Source organism: Balaenoptera borealis (genome assembly GCF_965194805.1).
Source record: "Balaenoptera borealis genome assembly, chromosome: 6".
Taxonomy (NCBI): Eukaryota; Metazoa; Chordata; class Mammalia; order Artiodactyla; family Balaenopteridae; genus Balaenoptera; species Balaenoptera borealis.
This window is the reverse complement of record NC_138863.1, coordinates 11,323,329-11,333,689: the sequence shown is the minus strand read 5'-3', so window position 1 is coordinate 11,333,689 and position 10,361 is coordinate 11,323,329. Positions and strand designations below refer to the sequence as shown.

Genomic DNA, 10,361 nt, shown 5'->3' with positions numbered 1-10,361 from the left:
GTGAATCAGGTATACATATACATATAGCCATTCTTTTATAGATTCTTTTCCCATATAGGTCATCACAGAGTATTGAGTAGAGTTCCCTGTGCTACAGTAGGTTTTTATTAGTTATCTATTTTATATGTAGTAGTGTGTATATGTCAATCCCAATCTCCCAGTTTATCCCTCCCCCCGTCAATCCCCCTTGGTAATCATAAGTTTGTTTTCTACATTTGTGACTCTATTTCTGTTTTGTAAATAAGCTTATTTGTACCATTTTTTTAAGATTCCACATATAAGCGATATCATATGATATCTGTCCTGTGATTTCTGACAGGTGCACATCCTAGAATTTTCCCTGATTCACCGACCTTTGGGCCTGCCCGATCACCCGGCAGCACCCTCTCCTTTCACACCCTATTCCTTTCCCTTGCTTCACTTTGGGTTAGAGCACTTAGCGTCACCTGGCCCATTTCTATTAACATGGATAAGGTCTGGTCTCCGTCTCACGGGCAACACAAGCTCCAGGAGAGCAGGGACTCTGTCTTATTCATTGCTGAGTCCCCAGTGCCTGGCACACAGTAGGTGCTCAAGAAATATTAATTGAATGAATGAATGAATGAATAAGTGAATGATGTCTGAAAACTGCCTCTGGTTTCTCTCTAACATCCAGAAAGTGCCTTTCTGATAAATGGATAACTGAAGTCCAGTTGCAATTGTTCTGGGTTTCCAGAATGGCCTGAGGCTAGAGCAGTCAACCAACGGGCACGGTCCTTCTGTGGCCCGGCAAACTAGGGACACAGAGCTCAGGACCTGCTCTATGGGCAGATGCCATTCAGCTGGTGAGACAAAGCTCACAGAGGACAGAGTAAGATGAACCCAGGCAGAGGAGCGGGGCTTCGATGGTGGTGGGGACAGCTGGGGGGCAGATCTGCCGGGAGGAGGCGGCCAGCTGACCGACTGCCTGTCAGCTCCCCAGTGTCATTGTCACGCCCGTCAGGTGCGTGGCTTCCTGGGGCTCTGTGCAGAGTGTACCCAGAAACCACGCCGATGTTTCCAGGAAGTGTGCACCAACTGCTTGTTCTCTGTAGGTTCTTTCCCTCTTCCCTTTCTATGTTGCTGTTTCTTGCAAGTTAAAAAGCAAGGCAGGAAGCAATGTAAAAATAATCAAACCACAGCTAAGGGAGGGCAGTATCAAAAGAAGAAAAGGGGGAAAAAATCGAGTTGAGTATTATTCCACAGTGCTTTATACCCAGGCCCTGTGATTATTCACTCTGTGAAACCTGCTGCGGTCTGGGGGAGTTAATGGGCCGATGTGACTTTCCTTTGCCATTACTTAAATGGGCCATAAAAATTAGCATTGGCTCCTTGGTCACAAGCTGGAAGAAGTCACGCTCTGGAGAGGGAAGAATGTTAATAAAAGGGGAAGGCCCACAGCTCCAGTTTCCTACCTTGGAAGTGATCACAGCTATCAGGTAACTCCTCTCCATAAAGAAAATCAGCTTCAGGCATCAAGGGATCCTGAGGGGAAGGAAGGTCAGAAGACCCCAGGCATCGAGAAATGGGCTGCCTTGAGGGAGGATTGGGAGCTTCTGAGGTTTGGGGCTGGGCAGAGCCGACTGAGGGTTTGGGGGCTTGGAGAGAGAGGGGGCTCGCTTCAGAGAGGGTTCATGTCTGCTTCAAGTTTTTCAAAATTCCCAGTATATCAAAACATGGAAAGCTGTCAAAACAGGACCACAAAAACTGCGGCGTATTTTTAAATAGTTACACTCAACAGATTAGCACTTTTAATATACAAGCAAACAAAGCAACTGAGTTATTCACAACGTAAATCCAGGACTTAATAAAAGTATGAATTCAGAGTGCGCTGCAGGTTGTGAAGACGCACACAGGCCATGCGTGTGTCTCTGGCAACATTTTCTTTCTATGCTGTCAGTGGATCTCTTCGACACTGTGTGTAACTCAGTTAGGTATATTGTCAGTAGTCTAAACTTGAGTCCTTCACATAAAAATGGAGGGACTCTTCTCTCCTCACTCAAATACCCCGAGCGACCAAGCCACCGCTGTTCTGATATTTGTAATTGCTTGTCCTGCTTTGCTCCCAAGAAGACTCAGAGGGGCCTCCTCTCTGGGCCTCGCCTACAGGCCCTGAGGGTGGGGCGGCCTAGGATGAGTTGGCAGCTCTATCGCTGGCTCCATGGGGCCTCTCCAAACACCAGGGTTTGTTCAAGACATTTTCTCTGAGTCACCCCTGGTGATAAGACAGGCGGGAGCCTCTAAGCAAGTCAGGTTTTAGATTCTTACCCTCAGAGGTTTGATTTCAGAATTTGCAAGTTCCTTAACAAAACTATTGTCGCTTTGGCAGAACTGTAGTCATTCTGGGAGCCAAAGCAGCAGAGACAGCAATAAACAGAACGTGGAATCCACTGCATAAGACTGAGGGAAGCTTTATTCTCTGACTCCCATTGTTGCATTTATTTGTTCGTTCAACCAATACTGACTGAGCCCCTTCTAAGTGCCAGGCCCCGTGCTAAGAGCTGAGAAATAGTGGTGAGCAAACACAGACCGGGTCCCCATCCTGATGAAACCCACAGTGTACTGGGGAGGGAGGGGGGCTAGAAACCCTACCTGAAAATCCCAAAGCAGTCACAGCAGCAAACACTTTAAAGGAGAGGTACATGGTACTGAAACCGCACAACTCAGATGGGACTCGAACCCAGCCAAAACCCAGATTGGGACTTGAACCCTCTGTCTTTTTTTTTTTTTTTAATAAATTCATTTATTTATTTTTGGCTGCACTGGGTCTTCGTTGCTGCGTGGGCTTTCTCTAGTTGCGGTGAGCAGGGGTTACTCTTTGTTGCGGTGCGTGGGCTTCTCATTGCGGTGGCTTCTCTTGTTGCAGAGCACGGGCTCTAGGCACATGGGCTTCAGTAATTGTGGCATGCAGGCTCAGTAGTTGTGGTGCACGGGCTTAGTTGCTCCGTGGCATGTGGGATCTTCCCGGACCAGGGCTCGAACCCGTGTCCCCTGCATTGGCAGGCGGATTCTTAACCACTTCGCCACCAGGGAAACCCAAACCCACTGTCTTTTAATTAAAATTGCACACCTAGTCTCAGGACTAAATGAAGCTCAGGTTCTTTATGTCTCAGCACAGAAGGAATTCAGCAAGAGGCATAATGATAGGTAAGAAGTGGATTTATTTAGAGAGATACACGTTCCATAGAGAGAATGTAGTCTGTCTAAAAACACAAGAGCGGTCCTGGGAGAAACACTGTCCACAGACAGAGTGTGGGCCACTCAGAAGGCAAGAGGCCCCGAAACATGGGATGGGCAGTTTTTATGGGCTGGGTAATTTCATAGGCTAACGAGTGGGAGGATTATTCCAAGTATTTTGGGGAAGGGCCGGAGATATCCAGGAATTGGGCTACTGCCCACTTTTTGACCTTTTATGGTTAGCCTAGGAACTGTCATGGCACCTGTAGGCATGTAATTTAGATGCTAATGTATAACAGTGACGCATAATGGGGCTCAAGGTCCACTGGAAGTGGAATCTTCCGCCATCTTGGACCTAGTGGGTTCTAACCAGTTTATGTCGTATCCTCAAGGGCTATGTCATTCTTTTAGAGGTGGTGCCCTGCGCCCTTCCCTCCTGTTTCAGTACCATGAGGACATATTATGGGGTCTGACTTGATTAGGCAGGACAGGGAAGGATCTCTGAAAAACAGATATTGAGCTGGATCTGAGAAATGAGAAGGGAAAGAGGAGAGGGAAGGCTGTTTTGGGACGCATCAATGGCATTTGCAAAGGCCCTGCAGTGGGAGAGAAGAGAATATAAAAAACTCAGAAGCAGGGGGGTTGGAGCAGACTGGTGGAGACTTAGGGTGGAGCTGGGGCAGGGTCGGGGAGACCAGCATGGGTAGCAGGAAGGAGGCTGCCTGTGCAGGGCTGAAACCGAGCAAGACCTTGCGGGGCCCTACTGGGCACAAAAGCCTTTGCTTGTCCCCTATTCCTTGTTTGTAGGAAAAAGGTTTCAGCCTCCTAGATCTTTCCTGAGTTCCAAAGGGCAAATTAATGCCGTTACTAATTAGAGGCGTGAGGGAATGCAGAAACAAGGGAAAGGCAGTCAAGAAACAATACTGCAATGATGGGGCAGGGTCCTAGTTCCTCCTTAAGGGATATACACAACAATCTGATACGAATCTCTGAGTTCTTCTACAGGAACTAAGGCCACCACCCACGTGGAGGATGGTAACTTCAGGCTGAACACAAGCACATGGACCCCAGATTGGTAGGAACCAGAAGGCTGATGATTGAGAGTTCTGGAACACCACTGTGTTACCTCTCCACCAATCAATCAGAGGAAGATCATGCACCCTGCAGACCTCCCCCCAAATTTTGCCTATAAAAACTTTTCCCTGTAAACCATTAAGAGTTCAGGTCTTGGACTTCCCTGGTGGTGCAGTGGTTGAGAATCCGCCTGCCAATGCAGGGGACACAGGTTCGAGCCCTGGTCCGGGAAGATCCCACATGCCGTGGAGCAACTAAGCCAGTGCGCCACAACTACTGAGCCCACGTGCCACAACTACTGAAGCCCGCACGCCTAGAGCTCGTGCTCCACAAGAGAAGCCATCGTGAGAGAAGCCCACGCACCGCAACGAAGAGTAGCCCCCGCTCGCCACAACTAGAGAAAGCCCGCACACAGCAACAAAGACCCAAGGCAGCTAAAAATAAATAAATAAATAAATCTATTAAAAAAAAAAAAGAGTTCAGGGCTTTTGGGCATGACCCACCCATTCTCCTTGCGTGTCCCTTGCAATAAACTTTTCCCTGCTCCAGACTTCAACATTTCAGTTTGTTTGGCCTCACTGTGCATCGGGCACAGGAACTTGGGTTGGACCACAGGGCCTCTGGGTCTCCTAGGGTCTCTATCTTCCTATCAGCAACGCGAAGTCTCTGAAAGGCAGGGGGAGGAGACTGAGGATGCCTGAATCATATTTGCATTTGGAAAGATCACTCTGGCTGCAGAGCTAACTTCTCTGAAGGTAACTTCTGCTTTGCAAATCCAATATGCAGGATCCGTATTCAGTTACTGGAAGAAGAAGGTGGCGCCTTGCAGCCGGATCTGGGTTTGAATTCCAGCTTCATGCTTCATTTATGGCGAGGCCTTGGGCAAGCCAGCATTTCAGAGCCTCAGCTTCCTCGTATATAAAATGGGGATAATAATATCTCCTTCTGCATTGTTGTGAGGGTTAAGAAAATTAAAGAAAATAGTTTTGCTTGACACGCTGCAAACTCTCCTTGGGATCTGAGAAAGTAGAAGCCTACTTTGATATTATATGGGGTATAAGAAAGCTAAAATTCAGCAGGTCATAACCACTTTTGGCTTTATTTGGAGAAAACATTTTGGACTTCACCTTCCTATAGAACGACAGTCTGGAAGTACCGTCTCCTGACTCTAAACAACAACACAATAATACAACAACCATGTATTAAACTGTTTGTACCAGGGCTATGGTCGCGTCTTCTGATTTTGGCATTTATCAGACGATAGACCATGCACAGGTGAACAAACAGAAAACATACAAATGACAAGTGAGCGTTATAAATATAGAAACAAGTAAGCCATTGGCTGTGGGTTGAGTGCATTTGTTGGTGATGAAAAAGAGGCTGCTGGGTGTCACGTTTAGTCAGAGGGGGGCTGAGTAAGCCTTGTTTTGATCAGTCCAGGATTGAACATTTCAGTACTCTCCTCTCCTAAACAGCCAGGGATCCTGGGGCAATGACACTCCAGTTGACCTTAACTCAAGGGTTTTGTCAAAAAGACTCGGGAGTCAACTTTAAGAGGCTCCCCCTATCTGATGTTGAGACAATGTGAGTGCCAAGGATGTGAAATATATCAAATATGTTTTCAAATTCTTGCGTTTGTAATGACACTGAAAAAATATTGATCACCATTGCAAGGTGTCAGGAAACCAATATATTATTTTGAAAATTTGTGAATAAATGAAAGGAATCAAATATTCACCCTGCCTTTCTGATGTGAACCGTGCCAAAGGGCAGCTGAGGGAGAGTTTTTCTTTATAGGAAAACTTTTCTTTCAGCTGATACATGAAGAAGGAACAACAGAGTTAGAATATCACCATTTTTGAACGCTTAATGAATTAATGAATCTAGACATGAATCATCAATGGCTGCCAATGTCATAAAAAGATAGAAAGATACCCCCCCACCCCGCCCCGTTATGTGACTCCTGATGGAAGAACACAAAGATAAAATTTGGCCAAAAAACAACAGCAAAAAAATCGAACTGGATACACGTGGACTGGATCCAATAACGTAGTCTTAGGAAACAGAGAGGACAGAGAAAAATGTTAAATGACTGTGGAAAATGACATGACGAAGGGTCCAGTTCCTAAAAACAAAACGCATTGCAAGGAAAAAGGAGACGGAGGGGCAACCGTAGACTAAAAGAGATTTTAAGAGACATATTACCCAGTTGCAAGGTGGGGATTCAAACAAACAGTAAAAACCTTTTTTAAACATTGATAATCGGAAACTTCAACTCTGATGGGATATTTGATGGTTTTTAAGGAATTATTGTTAATTTTTTAGGTGTGTTAATGGTATTGTGGTTAAGTTAAAAATCCATTGGCCAATCCAAAATCTGTCGATCCCTTTCTTTTAATATTAAAAAGATTATTATTAATAGTATTGTTGACTTGAAAAAAATTCACAACCTAAAAATTGAGAGTTATGTTTTATTCGGCAGGAAGTTTTAGGACTTCAAGCTCGGGAGGCAGCATCTCAAGTAACCCTGAGAGAACTGCTCCGAGGAGGCGAGGGGGGAAGCCAGGGTATATAGGAGTTTTCCAACAAAGGGCAGGTAGTCTGAACATCAAAAATTATTGTTAAAGAATACCAGATATCCCAAGTTAAGGAATTTAGTGCTTTTCTATGTATGGGAAGAGGCAAGAGTCTGGGCTCACTGAAATCATTCCTTTGATAGGCACCTCAGCTATCTGGGGCCGATATCCCATGTTGTCACATCCTGAGTTTCCCTTGGGTTCCCTGTAGGGAGTGGCTGCAGTCTGATGGCTGCTAGATGGCAGGTATTCTTTCCTTCCTGAGTTTCCTCAGGGGTCACCAGCCCACCATCGGCTGTGGCTGCAATCACTGATGACAGTGACATCCTTTGTTTACTGATATGGCAGGCAATATTCCATTTCTCAGTATTATATTAATATGAAGTCTCATTTGGTTGATTTATCCAGTCACTTTCATGGCAGATCTGGAGGCTGGCCTTGGCAATTAGGAAACCTGGGTTCTAATCTTACTTTCAGTCATTCACCGGCTGAATGACTTTGGACTCACTGGGTCTCCCTGTATTCTTTTGGGAAATGAGGGGCAGGGATGATTTTTAACGTCCTGCTGGTTGTGGATTCTTGGAGTGATTAAGAGATTTGAGTCCGGCAGTCTGACTGTCTGGGCCAACCCACGTGTATCCTAGGGTAAATTTACTTAATCCTCCAGAGCTTTGGCTTCCAGATTTGTAAAATGGAAAGAACAATAATGCTTACCTCGAAGAGATCTTGTGAAGATTAAATGAGATAATGCATTCATTCCATAAATACTGAGCACCTAGCCTCCAGCTCTGGGAGGGGCAGAGGGTGGAGTCGTGAAGAAAACACTGGGGTGCAGGCTGTTTTTGGAGCCTAAAGGGAGATCCCAGATAAAACACAGTAAACACTAAAGGAGTAGGATTTTAAACAGCTAGAACTATGAAGACAATACAACACAGCCATTTCATGGAGAGTGACTTTCCAGGAACGTGGAAATATTCACAGGGAAATCCTGCACTTTCCAGGCTGCATGGCTGCATCATGGATGCCGTGGCCTTCCACGTGTAGCAGTGGTCCTCGGCCCCGTTGATTTCACTTCCCTCTATCATCGCTCCACATACAGCAACGTCAGGGGAGTTTTGGTTGCCACAGCTGTGGGAGGGATGGGGAGGTTGTTCTGGCATCTAGTGGATAAAGGCCAGGGATGACGCTCAATATCCTAACACCGCACAGGATAGCCTCCACACCAAAAAATTAACTAGTCCAAAACGTCAACAGTGGCATGGTTGAGAAACCCCGCTGTAGAGAGAAAAGCAAGGATCAAGGGTCCTGAGTCAGGAGGGAGCTTGCTGTGTTCGGGATACATATGGAAATCCATTGAGGCTGAATAAACCAGGATGAAGTGAGAGAGGGAGGCTGGGCTAGATGATGGAGCGCTGTTTAGGGCACACGGTGAGGAACTTGGAATTATCCCCAAAGCAGTGGGCAGCCCTTGGAGAGCTTTAGGCAGCGGGGGAAGGCAACCCAAGTAATGCGCTTAGCCCTGTAAGCGTGGCCGCAGTAACTCCTCCTGGCCAGCAGAGGGCGCCGGCCGACACTTGGCCTCCGGCCGCCCGGGGCGGGCTTTCTCTTGCCGTCCTCCTTCCTCGTCTTTTCCCCTCAGGAGAAGTCGGGAAGGTGGCGGCGGCGGCGGAGGCGGCGGCGGTTGTCCCAGCCGGGCCGGTTGGTGTGGCCCGTCAGCCCACGCTCCGCAGCGTCCGCGCCGCGCCCAGCCCAGTCGAGTCCCGCCGCGGCGGCCGGGTCCGGCGCGGGCGGCGCGCGCTGACGGAAGGCGGCGGCCGCGGCCAGGGCGGCCGGTGGGACCGCGGGTCCCCGGCGCAGCGCCGCCCGGCTCCCGGCCCTGCCGGCCTCCTCTCTCAGCGCCGCAGCCATGGCGGCCAGCGCGAAGCGGAAGCAGGAGGAGAAGCACCTGAAGATGCTGCGGGACATGACCGGCCTCCCGCACAACCGAAAGTGCTTCGACTGCGACCAGCGCGGCCCCACCTACGTGAACATGACGGTCGGCTCCTTCGTCTGTACCTCCTGTTCCGGCAGCCTGTGAGTGCGGGGCCGCCGGGCGGGCGGGGGGCCCTTCCCCGGGCGTGGGGAGCGGGCGGCTGGGTGGGGGTCCTGCGGGGGTCCGGCCGGCGGCGGCGGTTGGGGCGCGGGCTCGCGGGGCGGGGCGGTTGAGGCCAGGGGCCGGGATGCGCTGGGCCCGGGCCGCCGGGCTGGGGATGCGCTTTCGATTTCGCCGGGCGAGGGTCCAGGCCTGGGGCAGCCTTTGTGGGTGGGGCGTGGGCGGGGTTGGGGTCCGGAGGGGGCGCCCGGCGTGAGCATCTCTGGTCCCCGCGGAGCCGGCGCCGCCTCCCTCGGGCCTCGGCTCTCCCGGGCGCTGACCCGACGGGGCTGCAGGGGAAAGACGGGAGGAGGCTGGGGAGGGCCGTGTGGGTCCTTTGTGTGCCCCGCCTCTCCGCCGGGGCGCGGCGGTCCCGAGCGATACACCTGCCGGGCGCCGTTGCGGGGTGGGGGGGCGAAGCTGGGGTGGGAGAGAGCAGGGACGCTTAGCTTGGGCTTTTTTCCCTCGGGTCGAGAGTACCTAGGTCAGTGCGAGGAAGCCGGCACTTAGGAATAGTAGCGGGATTAAAATGTCTTGATGGCAGAGATGTGATTCCCAAGGGAAAAGTTAGCTAAGATTAATTGCGGGAGAGGGAGGCAGAGAAAGCAGACGTGAGGTTGCGGGGCTTTAGCTTTATGGTCCAAAGAGAGTCTTGAGGAGTTTGGGGGAAGTTTTAGTGGAAATAAGGTATTGACTCGGAGCTGTGTCATTGTAAATATGGTGGTGGTATCTGTGAGATTTCTCTGTCAATAGCTAAGTGTCCTGGCTGTGTACAGAAATGAGGAGACATGGAAAGACGCATTGTTTCAGAAAAAGGGAGACCACCGTCTTGAATTACTGGGATGGTTTGTATTTCTTCCTCTTTGCTCCATTAAGCTGCGTTTTCATAAGACTTTTGTTGCTGTGATTGAAGGTTTCTTTTGGAGAGTTTGCAGATGATTTTGGAACCGAATAAGTTGCTTTTATATGCTGAATTATTTTGTATTAAGTTATTGATGAAGTGGTAGTTAACTAAATGTTCGTAAAACCTTTGGTTTACCAAACATCTACTTAAGTTCTTTCACTTGTACCATTCTTTGAAATAAAGTAATTTGGTACCCCACCTCTCCCCCCAAAAACTTTGTAAGAGTAATACTGAGGCAATGGATATATGAGAAAACTCATTCTTGGAAAATGCAAGGTATGCTTAGTAGTGTACGATTTGTTTTTGTTTTGTTTTCTTCTTAAGTTGGGCAAAGAAGCATTATTACTCTTCCATGACTACTATTTCTTCAACAGACATTTATTGGGTGCCTACTAGGTTCTTTGTAAAGCCTTGGGCTGTGCTGATGATTAGAGCAAAATCCTTGTTCTCTTGGTGCTTATGTTCGAGTGGAGGAGATGGG

The 10,361-nt window shown here is 48.8% G+C and overlaps 1 protein-coding gene across 20 annotated transcripts in view; it reads left to right on the top strand.

The window, feature by feature from the left end:
* The first annotated feature begins 5,492 nt into the window (after positions 1-5,492).
* Positions 5,493-10,361, top strand: part of AGFG1 (ArfGAP with FG repeats 1) — a 73,979-nt gene continuing 69,110 nt past the window's right edge. For 2 of the 20 annotated variants that reach the window (XM_082396196.1, XM_082396198.1), the window contains exon 1: positions 5,493-8,918. In XM_082396196.1, the coding sequence (XP_082252322.1) occupies positions 8,752-8,918 (167 nt within the window). In that variant the 5' untranslated portion in view covers positions 5,493-8,751. The remainder of the gene's footprint in view (positions 8,919-10,361) is intronic. The other 18 variants (XM_082396199.1, XM_082396192.1, XM_082396197.1 and 15 more) reach the window with 14 other exon arrangements.